The sequence below is a fragment of the Barbus barbus genome (genome assembly GCF_936440315.1).
Source record: "Barbus barbus genome assembly, chromosome: 42".
Taxonomy (NCBI): Eukaryota; Metazoa; Chordata; class Actinopteri; order Cypriniformes; family Cyprinidae; genus Barbus; species Barbus barbus.
The window spans coordinates 23102856-23121462 of record NC_136720.1 but is presented as its reverse complement, the minus strand read 5'-3'; the positions used below and the strand labels follow the sequence as shown (position 1 = coordinate 23121462).

The window sequence follows — 18607 nt, the reverse complement described above, 5'->3', positions numbered from 1 at the left end:
AGCAGAGCGCTGCTTAGGCTAGAATCAGCTGTTTCAAAACAAACACTGCAAACTGTTCCACAAACCTCTCTTAAATTTAAGCCTCATTAACACTGATCTACTGATGGCTGCCATTCTGATGATCACATGGACCTGTCGACTCAAGTTTAGTGAGACGGATGGGAAATGTCTGGAATGGTAATGGTTAGTTGAACATTTGTATGTTTTATATAGTTTAACAAACCAAAACATTCCTACACAATGTTCTCCGAGACTGAACTGAACCATATAAAGGACATATTCTGGACAAAAATGTAGGACAAAATATGTAAAAAAAATTGTTTTAAAGTGGAATCTGGGTGATGCAACACTAGGCAACATCTAAAACAACTAATACAATAAAAAAAAGTATTGTCTTCAGGTCGAACAGTGATATGCATTTCTTGACTTAAGTGCACTATATTGTTGTGAAGTTTAGTAATTATTCAGAGAACGTAAGCAATTCCGTTCCAGCCATAATGGAATGAACTTCTTTCTCTAAAACACTCAATAAATTTCAGTGTGAATGGTTTTCCATTGAATATAGCGTCATCTGAATGTAAAGGAACTCTGAGAAACGCCTGCAGCTCAGCATGAACTTCGAGCCAGTAACTTGGAACAAGTGTTAAACCAAACAACAGGAAATAGAAAACATTTGAGAAATGGCATGTAGCAATGCAACATTGTACAGTATGTATGGATACAATGGGGACATGCTTCATGCATCCGGGGTTTTTTTTTGGGGGGGGGGGGGGGGTGCGTTTTAATTGAAGGTGCAGCTGAAGATAATTTTCATTAGATTCAATGTCACTTGACTACAAGAAATAAGGTCAAATATGCTCCTGAATGGCCATAATGCTTCTGGAGTCAAGAATATAGTCTACTTTTGAAATCTGAAATAAACAGCTGGCTGGTAACTCCAAAAGTAACCTAAACACTAAATTCTATATTGCAATTAATAAATACTAACCAGATAAACAGGTGTTTTCATGAAATCGTAACACATCAAGAGTTTTCAAACAAAATTTTATAGAAAAAAGGCAATATAATTTGAAAATAAATATGCTGTACTACATTACACAGACACAAAAAAGATGTTAATATTCAACATATTTACATAGAGTAAATAAATAAATGTAAAACTCCAATCAAATCAGACCCCATCTGAGCATACTGTTTCAGCTTGTTAGATCTTATTATAGTAGAAGTAAATGGCGACGTGGGTTTGGCCTATATTTACATTTGGCTGCTATATTTGTTATTCAATACGTATGTCACACTGACATCAAGACTGTTTCGCCAAAACGTACTCACACATGCACGCGCACAAACATATGCACACGAAATCACATTTACACGGTTTGTTTGTTAGAGATCACACGGCACACACACATCTGCAGCAAGGCGGCAAAGTCAAGGCAGTTGGCAACACGACTCACTGATCAGTATTAGGAATGTTTCTCTGTTCATCTACGGAAAATAAAACAGGATGAAAAGCTTTTTTCCCCTCCAGACAGCCGTGGAGGTTTGCAGACAATAAAGGGTGAGAAGATCCATCTTAACATAACACTGCACATAAATAGGTCAAATTAAATACAAAGAGACAGAATACTGAAAATATTCTAAAAAAAATTAAAATTCATAAATTACTGAATTGCTCAGGGGAATAGATTTGGACTAAAATTCCAAGACTAGTTGAACGACAACGAAAAACCTAGCACGAATCGTCATCTTAAATCCCCAGTAGTGTGGAAGCGTGGAATCACACGATCTACACAAAGTGGTTTCCAAACATGTCAAAGAATGAATATCCCTTCAAGGAGTGAATATGACCAAAATCCTCTTGTGTTTGCCTCATCAAGGTCAGAGCTCTGTAGCAAACATTTACCACAGCGGCCAGCAGGTTTCCATGGCGTGACATTCCAACGACAGAATCAGTTCAGCCTTCCGTCAAAACTCCAATCATTTGTCCGTCTCTAAAAACACACGCATTGTTCTCAGTGTTCGCGCACTGGGAGGAATGATTCCACATCGTGGAGTGGACGCAGACGCATCGTTGCAGTCCTCCAATCTTTCCGTTTGCGCTTTAGTTTCAGATGAAAAACTGCACAGCAGACCCAAATCCAGTGATGTGTTTTGTTGAGTGATTTCGAGGATGACTTTAAGCACGCCAGCCAAGATCAGAAACGTTTACGCAGGTCTTTTCCGAAGACCCTTTAGCAGCAATTAAAATCCTGTGCTTTCAGTCTCTCGCCTTCGCTTAACGCGCACACATGAAAATCATGAAAATATACAGAGAGAACATTTCATTGACTATTAACGCCCCACCTCCCCCGAACCCCTTCACTTCATTTGCTCAATATCTCCGGGACGGAAAAATGAGAGCAGAGTTCAAAGCTGAAAGTTCAAAGTGCTGTGAATTATTGTGAAATATTCCTTCATGTCAGAGTCCATTCTCAAGTTTGGTTCAGTTCACCTCCTTGGTTTGTCACATCTGGGAAAGCAAGTGGTAAAATCATACATGAAATCTCTAGAACATCTCAATTATTTACTCTAGACAGGAAGATTAAACCTTCTGCCAAAATGGATCCCTGACAGAGTATCTTCTAAAGTTTCGGAAGAGATGCATCAATGTCTTAAACTAAAATTTTATCTTTACACTTTTTCCGCACAAACAACTGCATTTAGTTGACATTTAAAAAAGCGGCAGGTGTTTGTATGGAAAAGGGCAGCATAAACATTCTACCAAACATCTCCATTTGTGTTCTACACAAGTAAGAATGTCATATAGGTTTGGTAGGTAAATAATGACGAAAAATAGTCTTGCGCTAACATGTGTAGGTACACAAGAGAGTGTAGATTCACAAACACACCTGCAGGTCCTTTCGTTGAGTTCTAGGTGTCTAGACCTGCAGTCGGCTTCAGAGTGTTTACAGGAGCACTGACACGTCTCGGGGTCTTGAACAAACAACCTTCTTCTCCTTTCAGAGCAAGTAGAACAACAAGACTCACACTGACTACTGAAAAGAGACAGAATGAGAGAAAAGGAAAAGGATTGGGGGAGATTACAGCTGACTTATAGTCATGGCAGATATTATTAAACACTTTCACTCAAACATACACACACACAGGCACTTGGTGAGTCAAGCAGTACGTTTGTTTTCCCTCTGGTACAACCGTTTTGCCCCTTCTGAGGGTCCGAGGGGGATTTTTAGAGTGCAAATAGCTGAAGTTAGACAGGATGTGGCCATGCACCTGCAAGCTCAGTTGATGCAAGGAAATAATGAAAACAACAATAATCTGTTTAAGAAAAGCACACTGGAATAAACGTCAATGCGCATGAAAACCCAGTGTTTCTGTTTATTGATTTTTGTGGTGTTGGATCAAAAGGAAGATTCACATATATTTGAGCCAACTGACCTTATTCGAAGCCACAGTCATTTTACATTTACTTTAAATTACAACAGTGTAAAGACCCATTTACACAAAGTCTGTACGTTTTTATTTGACCCATTTTCATTGAGAGAAAGAGTATCGTGTTTGGGAAATGTCACAAGTCAGATTTAAACCCACCTAAGCATCTCAATGATTCCAAATTTGAAATCCAAATCTTCTCAGAGAATGTCAAAAATTCAGTGTGAATAGTTGTGGTGCAAATTAACTTCTTTCATGCTCTTTGTCTAAACAAGCCTCAAATCTAATTTAATTTTTGATATGTAAACCCAAACCCCAGCCCTCAAAAAAATGCTGACCTCAAAAGCATCAGTCCCACAGGAGCAGATTGTCCCCATGTACACATTTCTTCCCCCTTTCACTCTCATTGAAACACATTTCATTTCCCAATTGCTGGGAGATGAACCAAAGTAAACAGGCTTTTTGACTTTCGTAATGCTGTGCAGCAGAGTTCACGCAGCATGACAAGACCAAACTCACAGCAATTCATTAAAAAAACATCTCACACAATCCTTCTCAGAGAGGACACAACCGATGCGAGGATGACGGTAAGTCCTAATACAATTATGAGAACAAAAGAACATTCCAAAAACAGGAAGCAGCACAAACAAGTTTGTGATTCCAACACAAATATTGTACTAGATTAGTACCATCATCTGAAAGCCATGCTGGGTGGATCGGGTGAGTTTGTATGTCGGCTACCTCCTCACTGCCCACCTCCTCCAATCATAGAGCTTGATTTATTGGGTCCTACGGCACAACCTATAGAGCGCAACTGTAGGAATCCAGAAATAGAAATCCCATTCATTTTGGCAGACCTGTGAGCTCAGATGCCGTTAAGCGATTGTGCTTTTGCAGATGGTGCTTTTTAATTTCTGAATTCCCATGAAGTGCTGCACTAGTCACAATCCGTAAACAAGATCCTCTGATCAGAGAACCTGAAAACCAACCTTGGAAATGAGAACAATTCTCGTTTACAAGGTTGCTTCTGAGACCCCTGATCGACTATTTCCATAAAGCACTGCTAATGATGAAATCCAAGGAGTTGCTATACACGCAATCAATGTATATATTTGATTATTCTGCAATAAACATCTCATATAAGATGAATCGTCTCTGTGTCATTTATTTTACGCTTGTCAGACTTGTTAGTGTATTGTGGCTATTGTTTGGATTACATCATTCACAACGCCGCATGGGATGAATATTTCATTCTCTCATAAAAGACTAATTTTTTCCAAAATACTTTGTTCGAATAAAACATTGTAGTCCTGTGATTCATCTTGGTTTGGGTGTAGCCTTAGAAACCTTTACCGATTAACTATTTGAAACGCTAAAGAGAATGAATGGGAAAATAATTCTGACTGAAAGAGCGGGTGGTTGTGCTCTACTTGTTTGTACCGTTTTTACCAAAAACAATTTGGCCAAACTTGTTAATGTTAATGGTTTTAGCATGTGCATCAGCATTAGTGAGTCAACTGTGAAAGCAGAGATCGTGCATGTGGTTTCGTGGGATGGTCAGTTTTAATTAAATGGTGGAGGAGTTGATGGATTAAAAGCAATTAACAACGTCCGACGGGAATGCACTGATTAAAGGAGGCATAAAATCTCCTCCCAAATTAATTTGACGACCAAGAGTGCCACACTCAGGTGCAGGGGAGAGGAGGCGAACGCAGAGGTGACGTACAAATCCCGCTTTTTTTCACGGTTTTTCTTTCGCTTTTGGCCTTTGCCCTTCCGGGGTTTTCTGGAAAGGGAACATGACAAACAAAGAAGAACATCGAAAAACAAAAACTGAATCGGAGAGGTTGCAAAAGATCATCCAACACAGTCAAGATTGCAGTGAACGTAGTGCTAAAATAATGAAAATGATGTCTCTTCTTATTCTTGTATAAGTGCCTGACACCACAGCAAACTCCGCGAGACGTGAATTAGAAATTAAAAGCCAGCCAGGCTCTGGGAAATTGACCAATTCTTCAAATTCTCTCAAAATAAGACGTTTCAATAAATAAACAAGGCATTAAATCTTCAAAAGATTCAGTAACGTTTGCAGGATTCCAAAACAGAGACAAACTGATCCAATTTGAGCCAAAGCTCAACATCCATTAGCAAGTTTTAACTCTCGCATATTAGAGACTTCGGTGACACTTTATTTTAAGGCATCCTTGCTACATATGTTACACGTACTGACTATTGTAATAACAATAAATTATACATAATTACATGCAAGTAACCCTAAGCCAAACCCTAATCCTAAACCTAACCATATAGTAAGTACATGTAGTTCATTAATATTACTCAGTACTTAAAATGTACAATTACACTGTAACAAGGACACCTTAAAATAAAGTGTAAACCCTCAAAAGTCGTTTCATTATAATGATCAATCAGCAAATCAGCACGCAGTATTGGCAACATACACGTCCATTTATCTTTCAGATAGCCGAGGATCCTGGCATATCACGTCAGACACGTCAGGCAGCAAGAATGTGAACTTTCCCCTATCTCACAATCACAATCACAGTACAAACTGATGTGCCGCGATCCGTATATGGTTATTTGCATTAGCAGTTGACCAATATCGGTTTTTCAATGCGTGATGAAAATAAATGTATTGCAAGATGTCCAATATTACGGAAGCGTATTGCATTCACTTGAGGAAAAAAAATCTACTCTGTTTTTCTGAATTAACGAGTTAATTATCTCAGAATTACGAGATAATTTTTCATTAAAAAAAGTTTTTGCTCTGTTTTTCTGAATTAACGAGTTAATTATCTCAGAATTACGAGATAATTTCATAAAAAAAAAGTTTTTGCTCTGTTTTTCTGAATTAACGAGTTAATTATCTCGTAATTCTGAGATAATTAAGTCATTGTGTACAGCAGTGGAAACGATATATTGTTATTGCTGTTCTATAAGCGCCACCTGCTGTCATAAAGTGAATTTGTCTTTTCATCAGAATCAGAAAGAACTTTATTGTCAAGTGTGTTTACACACACACACACACACACACAAGGAATTCGTCATGGTGTCAGGAGCTTCAGTACAGAAAGTACAGACATAGTGCAAACACATATAATTAAGGTAATAAAACACCAATAATAAAGAGTAATAATAAAACATTTATTCAGCTTGTCTGCTGTTTTAGTTTTGTGCAGTTGCTTCATGTTGCAGATATTTTTGTTTGTTTGCTTAAGGTTAATTTGACCAGTAACAGAGCAAAATAAACAATTAAAGGTGCAATAGGGGATTGTCTTCAGAAACATTTTTTGTTATTCTGGTTGAAAGTCTCTTCACATCCTGATAGCAATCATTAAGTGAAGTGGTCTAAATGTATTTATCTGTATTTATATACTATGTGGAAGGTGTTGGACCAAGAAATACTCGTCCAATCAAAACGCTCGGTCCGAGCGTTTTAATTGGCTTTCCTACCTGCCAGTCAACATATGTATTTTCATAGCTCTGCGCAACCTGTTCATTCGTCATCAGCGTGTTCACATACGCTGTGCAGACAGCTAGAATAGCAGGCAAACATCAACAACCCAATCTTACTTCTTGGTATTTTAGTACTTTTACTAACTGTACTATAAAGTTTTCTCACTGGTGAATGACACATGATGTAGCCTAGCGGTTCCCAATTCCAGTCCTTTTGCATGTCTCTCTTAGTTAACACACACGATTCACATAACCAGCTCGTTAGAAGAGAGCTACCGTGCATGAACTGTGTTCCGATTGACATGCGCCCTACACAGTGTTCATTGCTCCCTACTCCCTGAGCAGGGAAAATCTGTTGAAGTTTATTTCACTTCGGAACATTCATTCACGGATTTACGCTGCGCAGTGTCTTCACACACAGATGAAACTTACTAGAGAAGTGTGACATAATATGCTTCTGTAAATCTGTAAATAAATACAATTTAAATTCATGTCTAGCACAGTTTAATGCCCTTTGTATGGTACGCTCACTTTGAACTGGAATCATGGCGGAATATCTGGCGATGCCCACTTCGCAGGGCACTTATGACTTGATCGAATAGAACAACCGTCGGACGTGATAAGATATGAAATGTGCGGGGAAGTGTGTAATTGGAAACCGTTGATGTAGCCTATTGTAGTAATTTAATGTGGTCTCTGGTATTCTGCTCTTTGAGCGTATGTGCGTTCAGGGGGCGTGGCTTTATATCTCTGTATATAATTTATAATACTATAATAATAATAATTATAATCAGAGCTGTAAGTCAGAACAATAAGATATAAAGTGAATAACTCTTTTTATTTCATGGCAGAAACAAGCGTGATTTTTTGCAATTGCAAGACTGTATCGCGCAATTCAGACATTTCATATCTCATAATTCAGACTTTTCTTCTCAGAACTGAGAGTTTATATATCGCAATTCTGAATTTGTTTCTGAAAAAGTTCAAATTGCGAGAAAAAAAGTCAGAATTGTGAGATAAAAATTCACTATTACCTTTTTTTCCGTGGTGTGAAAAAGCTTCCATATATTTGCTCTATAAAGTGTTTTTTTAATCAGAGGAGAAAACCTAACTAAACAGCTATTGTAGATGCAAAAATAGTAAATATATACTTTAAAATAAACAAGGCATGTTTCCACATTATTTTTCACTGAGTAAAGGATTATAAAATGACATATATATATAATGATTATATATATTAAAGCACTGAATGCATTTATTTTTGAGTGATAAACAAATTGTCGAATCAGAGCTGAACCGTTTCATTGAAATAAATATTTTTTAAAAGATCTTAGTCTTAATTTTCTTAAAATTGGGAACACAAAATGAGTTTCCAGAGCTTCTTTAGAAAACATACAAGTTAAATAAAAACATATTCTAAATTATTACTGCTAGCAAAAATATCATGTATTCCTTCAATATATATCGCCCAGTCCGAGTTTTTGCGAAGCTTTAATTTGACAATAGTGCCACTAATGATGTTGGAGATCTAAATCACCTGTTCGCTTGGTTCAACAACATAAGAGCTCCACTGTTCTCTCACCATCAGATTTTATGGCTTTATGTAACATGAAAAGCATGGAGATGAGATGAAAGGATCAGAAAGAAAAGAAAAACAGGAAGGAATACAACTAACTGGAGATAAGGGTGACTGAGATAAAGAGATTAGGAAATGGGAATGAACGCATGAATGACGGAGGGGGAAATGACAAAATAGAGCGAGAGCTGAAGCATGCACACACATGCAACATCACCACACTAGAACAACAGCACTTACTTTTCTCTTTCCTCCGGAATATCTTTTTTCACCCTGAAAGAGCAACAAAAAAGCGAGACGTTACCTGAGTGAACCTCAGTTTGTTTGTGTGCACACAACAAACACACTTATAATTAAAGACCTGCACACATTTAAAAGGGTACAGTCCACTTACACTTATGTTCTAAAGTAACACTTATTTCTAAATAAAAAAAGAAAATAAATTCTAAAAATGGAATGAGGTAAGAACAGGGTTTGTCTGTGGTAATTACGGTATAATAAGCTATAAAAAAAAGGTCTCTTTGTATGTATGCGTGTTAAAATGAGGCTTCTTACCGACACTGGCATTCACTGTGTTCTGCAAAACTCATGAAAAAGTCAACCTGACTACGGCGCGGTTTCACTCTTTTAATCTACAGGGGGAAAAAAAGCAATGACACATTAAAACAGACAAACAGGAAAGCTGCATTCAACACTGCCTAAAAATTGTCTACTCTTATTCAGGAGAAACCCTGTTGGCTTGGCCAAAAAGTGAAAGATAAAGGGTTTGAGTGTGGGAGACAAAGTAGAGGAGTGTAGGGTTTCCAAAAAGTACAGTTAACAAGATTCAGACGGATAGCGGAAGAAATAAAATAGAGAGAAAAAGGGAGCAACAGTCTGGAAGCTAGGGGTCTCTGACCTCCAAGGTAATGTTGTATGTGACGATAGGGGTGCATTCCATCATCTCATCGTTGCAGCACCCAGCACAGCGGGTGAGAACCACACAGGACGGTATGAAGATGTGCTCGGTGTCATCAGGGTATTCCTGTTGAATTTCCACCAGCACTTCCCGAGGACGGCAGAGAGACTTGTTATACACTTCCATGAATGGCACCACTGCAAGTTCAAAGAAAAAGGGGAAATCAGTTGCCTTTTTTTGCCAAAAATGCCAAGTTGCACCACTGGGAGCGACATGGTCTTTGCTCTTCTTCAAGGCCAACTCTGTTTGGAAATCTGGTAGCCCTTCTAGGAATTTGTGACTGAGATGGGTGTCCATATGAACCATGTACATTCCTTATGTTGCACTCTGGCTGCCTCAAAAAACAACACCTCAAAACATGTTTAAGTAACCTGTGTGTATGTTCTGTACAGTTGTGTGTCTGTTTTTGGCACGAGGAAGAAAAATGGTTCATTTTAAGAAAATGTTGTCTGGTTCTCTGGGTTTAGATTGAGCAATGAGAGGTTTGGCAATGCATGCTTACTCCAAATTATCCCTTGGAGGTTTGTGTGTTGAGAAGTATTACAAATCACACTGGCTTGTGAGATTCTAATAAATACTACAACTTTATCCAAAACTATGCATTGACAGTTTGATTAAAGGCACAGTTGTGTTTTCCTTCACCCGTCCACAAGAGGGCTCTGTACTTAGAGAATCTGTATGTGTCCAGTTTCTGGATGACACCATTGAGTGCCAGGCCCAGAAGAAACTCACCATCATATTTGCTTCTGCCTTCCTCCCTGGGTATGTAGGCACTCTGTGGTAAAAACAAAACAAGGAATACATTTTAATCAGAAATTTATACTTAAACACTCTTCAGTTACTCTTCATTGCCAATTGTTAATCAAATGAGTCCCAACGGGTTTGACTAGTTATTAACCACTGCATTACCACAGGCTTAGGATGATGCAACAAATCACCTAATTTCATTTCAAAGACAAAGTTCACCATAAAACTTAATAATGTTAGCTATTGCAATGAAATTACTTTTTTTTGGCCTGTGTATAGTTAAACATTGCATTTTTAAAATAGAATGTAACTCAAGTAAACCTATCAACAACTCAAGCCTGAAACTCAGACTCAAGTTAACTCAGGTTAAGTTAAAAAAAAAAAAAAACTGACATGTAAGCAGTTCACTTGAAACATGACTTTGACTTCTAATGACTGACTCAAGATAACAGATAAAAAGGTGTCGATCATGAAAACAACATGAAAGACAAATTGGGCTTTCAAAGATTTTTTTTTTAAATACATGAAATGAATTGTGCAACAGGGTTTCTAACACTAACCTGTAGAATTCTGAAAACTATTAAAAAAAAGAGACTTAAGACTTCGACTTGGCCTTGAAAAACCTGAGACTTGGCCTTGAAGTCTAGTCTCAAGTCAAAACTTGACTTGGACTCTGCATTAGAGACCTGTGAGCCTTTCACTTTCTGAGATTTCACAAAAGCTTCATGGAGAAACCATGTGCATTACTCAATGAAGCTTTTTTTTTACTCTCCTGTCTGACCCTTTTACTCAACTTTTTCTTGGGTTTCATATGGTTTTAGATAATTTTTGTTTGTGAATAGCTGAATATCACGTTCTTCAATTGCTGCAAATACAAACTTCTTTTGGTTAAAATGATCTGAAGGCTGGCTGAAATCGTAACTTTAACGAGCTCTCCAGAAGCCGGATATGTTGGTACCCGGTCCGTCTGAAGCGTTACGCTGCGCCTTTGAAGCGTAATAATATCACCAATGTGGATAGAGCCTTCACCAAAATCGACAACAAACTTATAAACAGCTGAATGGACTCTGATTGGGTATACAGTTGAATTCCCCCGCTTGTATCCTGTCTACAGAGTTAAATAGCTCACTGTGGGGTGGTTCAATACATGGTCAGTGACCTCGCAAGGGGAAACACAAGGACGTCCAATATAGTGGCGCAGACGCATTTAATTCCAAATAGCATTATTTACAATTCAACCAATACGTCGGGTTCGTTCTCTATACATGCACAAGCGTTTAAAACTTACCTTGACAGCTGAAAAATACAGAAGCGTCACAAGAAATAACTGGAGCACGCGAACGGCAAAGTTCATGATTGAGTTTATAAGGCGAATAAATCTTTTTAAAACCCTATCCGATGATAGGCGGATTTTAGCAAACGCATTGGTAAAGGTCTCGGAAAGCAAGTTAGACATGAGTAAAGGCTTCTTCACAAGGGGTCCGATCTATAGGGGCAACAAGAATCCCATGTTGGTCCCAAAACACGCATGCAGGCACCTGAGAGGGACTGAGATCCACGGCAAGTATGTTATAGCGTCCCTCAGCTGTTGCCGATTATTTTCAGAATATCCAGAAATATGAGAATCCAGGACGCAGGTCCTCTCACATTGTTGAGAAGTAAATCAAATTTTTCTTCCAAGGCTATTACAATCCACATCACAAAAGTAATCCCATGCAGTCTCCAAGTGCGTTGCGTTCATTGGGAATGGGACGCAGAATGGAGCAGAAACTCACTCTCTGATCCAAATCTGAGTATTGCCGACACTGTGTGTTATTAGTGGAGCGCACAGAGAACACAAAGGCGCTGAGAAGAGAATACTAAATCCAAGCGCACTTCTAGTCCTTACGAATGAAGGTTGCTTTTAATTCCGCTTCCTGTTGGATTTGTCGTCTCGATTCTCAAGTTCTCCCTCTTGCTGTTATCAATGATCACGGACGCCGCCGGTCTCCGGTTTTAACGAACAGCTTCAGCTGTCGGTCAGTTCAACGAATGAGACTCACGCCATTGGACGAGTCGCCGCGGTAGGCGTGGCTATAGTGGTGTCAGCGTGGACTCGAGACGATGCGCAGATCTTCACTCAGATAACTCAAAGAGATTCTCTGGCATCAGTTTAGGTGCTTGATATAAAAGCGCTATTATGGCAAGTATTTAGTCACTTGAGCCAACAGTTATATTACTCTTATTGCAAGTTTGCTTTTTGATTGGTCAGTCCCGGCATTTATTACTTTTGAATAATGGCTGTTGTCCATGGCGACGCTATATTAATGACCAGATCTGCTTATGTTCTAATAAAAACATTTCAAGTCAAATGCAAGAGTTTAATTCTACTCCGCTTTTCTTTTTTGGTAAGTACATGTATAGGCTACAAAGCTAGACACTGTAGTGAATCTACGTTATCTTTTATATATTTATTTGTACGCTTAACAGTTATGTCCAAAAGTCAGAGACCACCACTGAAATAAAAATGCCTTGCCTTTTTTGTAAAATGCTAGATTGAAATAGGGTATAATCTTTATATAATTTCTTATATTTTAAAATTTTATAAATATATAATGTATGTAAATATATATGAATTAACCATAATAAGTAACGGCTGGGTTGTAGCTACGTGCAGAAGCGTAGCGGTCTACAGTATGTGCGTAATCCAGTTTGAATATCATCCGCATCACATGACGGCAGCGCTGACGCCTTTTTGGGGCTTCCCGGTCATCTGCAAGGTTGTGTGGAAAATGGAAATAGTGCTAGGTAATGAAGGCGTGATCACATGTGTAAGTGTGTGTATGTGTCCATCACCACGTACAGGTGTGCGGGTGCGCACGCGCGCGCGTAGAAAAAGACCCGACTCGCTCCTCGCGCGCGCTGGACATGTGAGCCGCGGTCAGTCCGGCACTCCACAACACCACTGATCGAGGATTTACAAGACGACATCCCGTTTCCATAGACACACATATTCAGAACAAAATAGGAATTTAAACAAAACGATGAGTTAAAAGTGTCGTTTTATATTCGTATTACGGATTAAGGGATATATATTTTCAGTACTTTTTTTTTTTTGCATCAATTTGGGGGAGTTTTTTTCTTAGCATGTGGCAATTTCACACGTAGGCATCTATGAATTGAGTAAATTCTGGATAGATTTTCATGGATAAGTGCTTTCGAACAAAATCCTTCTCATTACATAAATTCCTCATAAAGCGTCTAATATGTTTATTTCTTTTTAAAATAATATTTCCTCACTCTTTTGGTTTCCTGCAAGTTGCATTGGCGCCATCTGCCCGTCACTACACGTATAGCACGTGTAAGGGGCTTGTGTCCACTTAACAAGCAATTTTTTGGTTTGTTTTATTAAAAGTCTCTTATAAATATGGAAATACACGAGTTTCCATTTTTGGGTTTATACGTCGCATATTTTTGATTGCTTTAGGTTTATAGTAAAATAAATCAGATCAAAAGGTCAAGCAATTACCCTTAAACCATAAACCACACATCCATAGAATCAAAAACAACTGGAGCAGGCCTGTTTTTGTGAAACAAGTCATTTATTTTAAGGGCTTTATTTTCAGACTAGGTTGTGTGTTTTTCTGCACATATCTGGCAACACCGGACGCTGCTCCCATATCACTGACCATGCAGCAAAAACCACTTGGAGTAAGATTACTAAGATAATTTATGATGTGAAATACATTAGATAGACAGCCTGATTGCATATCTTGGTGATAGTCACCAATTAGCAAGTCTCGGCAGCTGCAGAAAAGCACCAGCGCTCGCTCTCTCGGCACACACTCAGACAGACATGCACCTCAGTAAGGGCTGTTTAGTCTGAGTGCTAGAGGAAACCTTGAGTGCAAGGTGAAGGAGTGGGAGGAAGTTTCAGAGAAAGAAAGAGATGTGGATACACTCAAATGAAACAGGAAAGAGTTGCGTAAAGACAGAAAAAGACAAAGACGAGAGCTGTACAGAATGAGTTAAAAAGCAAGGTGTTGATGTAGGAGGTAATGAGAGGAGACATTTGTTTTTTGTTAGTGTGGTTCGTGTGTCAGATTGTAATTGAAAAATAACAGACAGATATGAGCTACACTGCCACCTGTCAGAAATACTGCAAACTCAGTAAGGACAAAACTAATGAAGTTTACACTCCTACTGCTGTTCCAGAAAGCTCCAGTACACAAACACCGCCCCACAGATGGGAAGTCACCAAAAACGACCCACTATTGTTCAATAGAGGGCAAAAAATGACCTTTTATTGGTTTAAAATATTTTCCAGTTAATTTTCTACACAGGCATTAAAATGTTAAAAAAGATAGATTAAATGTGCCATGCTTTTCATATAATTTGTATGAAGTTTTATCCATTATTCTATTGAGAAAATGAATGGCATTTTTCTTTTCAAAACCGTTCCACTCGATTCTGCGGTCGTCATATTCATAGGTAATTTCCTAGTTCCGTCTAGTGTTCATCTCTTGATCCGTGCTTCACAAAGAGAGTCTCTTACACTTCACTATCACTCACTCAGGTATGGGCGAGTCCTGTATGCATACACCACTCCCTACCACACACACACTCACACAGGTCCGTGTCAGAGGGGAATGAAATGGCTCATAGCCAGGCCCAGATTAGACTCTACCCTAAACGCCAGAATTGAGCTTCCAGTAAAAGCACAGCTCAGATATCCAGGGAGGGAAGTTGGGAAAATTTCTGCCATATCTGTCAGAAAATATTCCATAGCCGTCAGGAGGAAGTTGTAGATCCAAACATGATTTTGGAGGTTGTAGGTGAATGCTGAGAAAACGTGAACCTTCAATCAGGTCTACTTTACTTTGAAACTAATCATAATGGTTAACATTAAAATTATTTTCCAGGTTAAATAAAAGTTCAGCTCTGTTGACAACATCTGTCATATACTTGCTCCATAGACATTCATTGTAAGCCAAGAACTGTCAAAAAACTAGAACTAATTTTCTGTGGTATAAGGCACTGAAGCTGTTGGCAAAGCTTAACTTTCATTTAACTCATAATATTCTCTTAAAAAAAGCATTCTGAAGTGTTCAAACCTGAAACATCATGAAATCTGTGTATGTGCTTGCATCATTCGTGGAGGTGGCATATTAAACTCATTTTTAATAAATGTCAGTCTTTTCCCAGTATGATTAGTCACTCACCTTGCAAGTGCCAACCCAAATAGATCATATTTGGATGATTTGAACTTGTCCATGTACAACACAAAGAGCTTCTTTAAAGACATCATGATCTTTACACACCCAGCACTAATCCAGCGGGAAGCTGAGGCTGTGGAAGAGACAGCATTTCCTGTGCGAGATAAATATATATATATATATATATATATATATATATATATATATATAATATATATAATATTTATAAAATATAATGCTGGCTTGTTGGCTTATATAAACAACTTCATTTAAATCACACTTTTCCTTTTTATAAGAATAATACAGGGTAAACTTCATCCTCATAATTGTCTTAGTAGCAAGATGCCATATTCCACATCCATCAATGTTTGCTGTTTGCACAAAGATGGATTAATTTGATATTTAAATTAAATTTTAAAGAGGAGAAAAACAGATATAAGTGATATACGGCATTAGAAAAGGCCAACTAGATGTAGACAAACTTTAAGTTGGCTTGAGAAAGCCTAGGCAGAAAGTTTGAAGAAGTTTTAACAGCTTTAAGTTTGGAGGTTTTAAGTTTGAAATAATTTCAAGTTTTAGTTTAATAGTTTTCAAAGTTAGAATGTGCAACAGATGGAAAAACAGACAGATTTACTTACTACCATGAATGAAAAAAACAGCTAAAATCAGCTAAAGCCATCTGATTTATTTATTTAAAACAAAAAAAAACCCAGCTGATTTAGCAAAAGATAAATAATAAAAAAACAGCTAAAAAAACAAACAAACATAAAACCAGCCTAAGCTGGTAGTCTAGTTTTAGTTGGTTTAATCTGAAAGTAACTGGTTTAAGCTTGCATGGTCTTTTAGCAGGTCTCATAGCTTGACCAGCTAAGACCAGCCAAAAAGTAGCCCAAACCACTTGAAAAAACAGCAAAACCAGGAGACCAGCCAAAGTAGTCACACTGGTTTTAGCTGGGGGGGGGGGGGGGGGGGGGGGGTCAGTAGGGAGTTGTTTAGCTCTGCTATAGCAATAGACAGCTTAAATACACCATAAGACCATAAATCTCATTGTATAAAGGTTTTTACCCCCTCAATACAAGTATATGGGATTTTTGGTGGTTTTGATAGTCTGGTTTTCAAAAACTGTAAACCAGATTAGTGGAGAGAGCGCTGGACATTCACTCCCCCCACCTACAATCCCTGCCGGCCCGAGACTCAAACCCGCAACCTTTGGATTACAAGTCTGACTCTCTAACCATTAGGCCACGACTTCCCCTAAGGCAGATATAAGATTCCCCCAAGGCAGATATAAAAGTTTAAAAGCTATTATTTAGTTGCAGATCCCTTGCGCAGTGAGTCTGTGATCTCTTGGTCTTATCCTTTGAAATGCTTTTCCCAGCCTTTAATGCACCCAATTCCAATTGTTGCTTGTCTTGGGGAGTTTCTGCCTTTACTGTCCTCTTCAGCTGGTGAAATTCATGTTCAATCGGATTTAAATCTGGAGATTGACTTGGGCAATCTAAGACTTTCCATTTCTTTGCCCTTATAAATTCCTTGACTGAACTGGCAGGGTGTTTTGGGTCATTGTCCTGATGCAATATGAAGCACTTCCCAATGAATCTGGTGGCATTTTCTTGAATATTGGTGTCACAACCTCTCTGGAACAGGGAAACGCGGAGGCGAGGAACTCTTAAACATAGAACTTTATTTATAACTTAGGGATCACAGGAGACACGGATGAAGGCGATCAGACTGGACACAGAGGCAGGGAAACACAGGGCTTATAAACACAGGGAAATCAAACGAGGAAGAACAGAAACAGGTGAGGAGTAATTAAACACAGGGCTGGGGACAAATTAACTAATGATGACAAACGAGGACAGGAACAGAAAAACCAAATATGAGCACGAGAGGAGGGGAAACAAGACATAGGACTGACATTACGCCCCCCTCCGGAAGGCACGTCCTCGCGTCATACACCATCCAACGGGGAGAGGGGGTGGGGCGCCCTGCAGGCCTCCAGGGGACAGGAGGCAGGACTACCGGCCTCCAGGGCGGTGCCCGTTCCGGGAGCCATGGCGGGACAGGGGACCCGGGAGGCCATGGCAGATCCGGGGACTCGGGAGGCCATGGTGGGACAGGAAACTTGGGAAGCCATGGCGGATCCGGGAACTCCGTGGCCTTGGCCCTTGGCCTGGCCACACAGGCCGTGACCATATGGCCCCTCCAAAAAACAATTTTCTTGGGGAAATTCCCCTCTGGGGGCCATTGAGGAGGAGCGGGCTCTGTGGGGCGCTCTGGAGGAGCGGGCTCTGTGGGGTGCTCGGGAGGAGCGGGCTATGTGGGGCGCTCGGGAGGAGCGGGCACTTGAGGGCACTCTGGAGAAGCAGACTCTTGGGGGCGCTCAGACAGCGCGGACTCTTGGGGGCGCTCGGACAGCGCGGACTCTTGGGGGTGCTCTGGCGGAGCGTATTCTTTGGGGCGCTCAGGCAGCGCAGACTCTTGGGGGCGCTCGGGCAGCGCGGAGCTGGACGGAACCAGCAGAGACGCAGGAGAGCTGGACGGGACCAACGGAGACGCAGGAGAGCTGGACGGGACCAGCGGAGACACAGGAGAGCTGGACGGGACCAGCGGAGACGCAGGAGGGCACTTGCGAGGGGCCGGCACTGGCGGGCACTTGCGAGGAGCAAGTGGGGGTAAGGACAGACGAGGCGAGAGAAAAGGAGATGGAAGGATGAGGAGAGACAGAGACGAGAGAGGGGAGAGAGGGAAAAAAAAAAAAATTCGGTCCAGTTCCCGGACACACTGCTGGTTGGTCCTCAACCAGCTGAGAGGCTCTCACTCGCGGTGCCATGCGATGTACTGGACATCTTTGGTGGACAGCTCAACGCTCAAGCCTCCTGGCGAGAGCAGCCGGCAGCGAGTCCCCCATTCCCTGCTCCTCCCCAACATGGCGGATGGCAGCAAGCTACGGCCTCCTGGCGAATGGCTCTGACTCCTCCGCTCCCTCTCGGACGGCAGGAGCACGGGAGCTAGCCTTCCGTCCCACCTGTTCTTCGATCGCTCCAGCACCACCGCTGCCTTGGGCAGCCAGCGGCTGCCCCCACTACTCCCTGCTGCCCGATCTCCTCAGCACCACGATTCCCCTCAGCAGCGAGGGCTCTCTGACAGCGTGTCCCTCCTTCCTCCCGGGTTTCGGCACCAATGTAACAAAGTTCGTAGAACGGGAAGAAGGAGGCGGGAACC

The 18607-nt window shown here is 40.3% G+C and overlaps 1 protein-coding gene across 3 annotated transcripts; it reads right to left on the bottom strand.

Annotated features, from left to right (window-relative positions):
* Nucleotides 1–1027: 1027 nt before the first annotated feature.
* LOC306861412 (vascular endothelial growth factor A-A-like) lies at nucleotides 1028–12235 on the bottom strand. Of its 3 annotated transcripts, XM_079403649.1 has the most exons (8): nucleotides 11476–12232; nucleotides 10173–10215; nucleotides 9381–9577; nucleotides 9038–9114; nucleotides 8723–8755; nucleotides 5159–5218; nucleotides 2892–3038; nucleotides 1028–2512 (listed from the first exon to the last, which is right to left on the bottom strand). In XM_079403649.1, the coding sequence occupies exons 1-8, from the start codon at nucleotides 11641–11643 to the stop codon at nucleotides 2491–2493; spliced, it is 747 nt and encodes a 248-aa protein (XP_079259775.1). In that variant the 5' UTR covers nucleotides 11644–12232; the 3' UTR covers nucleotides 1028–2490. The 3 variants fall into 3 exon arrangements, with proteins under 3 accessions (XP_079259775.1, XP_079259777.1, XP_079259776.1); XM_079403651.1 differs by lacking the exon at nucleotides 5159–5218 and having other exon boundaries at nucleotides 11476–12235; XM_079403650.1 differs by lacking the exons at nucleotides 1028–2512; nucleotides 2892–3038 and having other exon boundaries at nucleotides 4920–5218.
* Between the last annotated feature and the right edge of the window lie 6372 nt (nucleotides 12236–18607).

Excerpts from the sequence above, each read along its gene's own strand:
- LOC306861412 (XM_079403649.1), bottom strand. The coding sequence starts at position 11,643 with ATGTCTAACTTGCTTTCCGAGACCTTTACCAATGCGTTTGCTAAAATC. Across the intron at positions 8,756-9,037 it reads CACAGTGAATGCCAGTGTCG|GGTGAAAAAAGATATTCCGG; the intron begins GTAAGAAGCCTC and ends TTGCTCTTTCAG. Across the intron at positions 5,219-8,722 it reads ATTCCGGAGGAAAGAGAAAA|AAAACCCCGGAAGGGCAAAG; the intron begins GTAAGTGCTGTT and ends TTCCCTTTCCAG.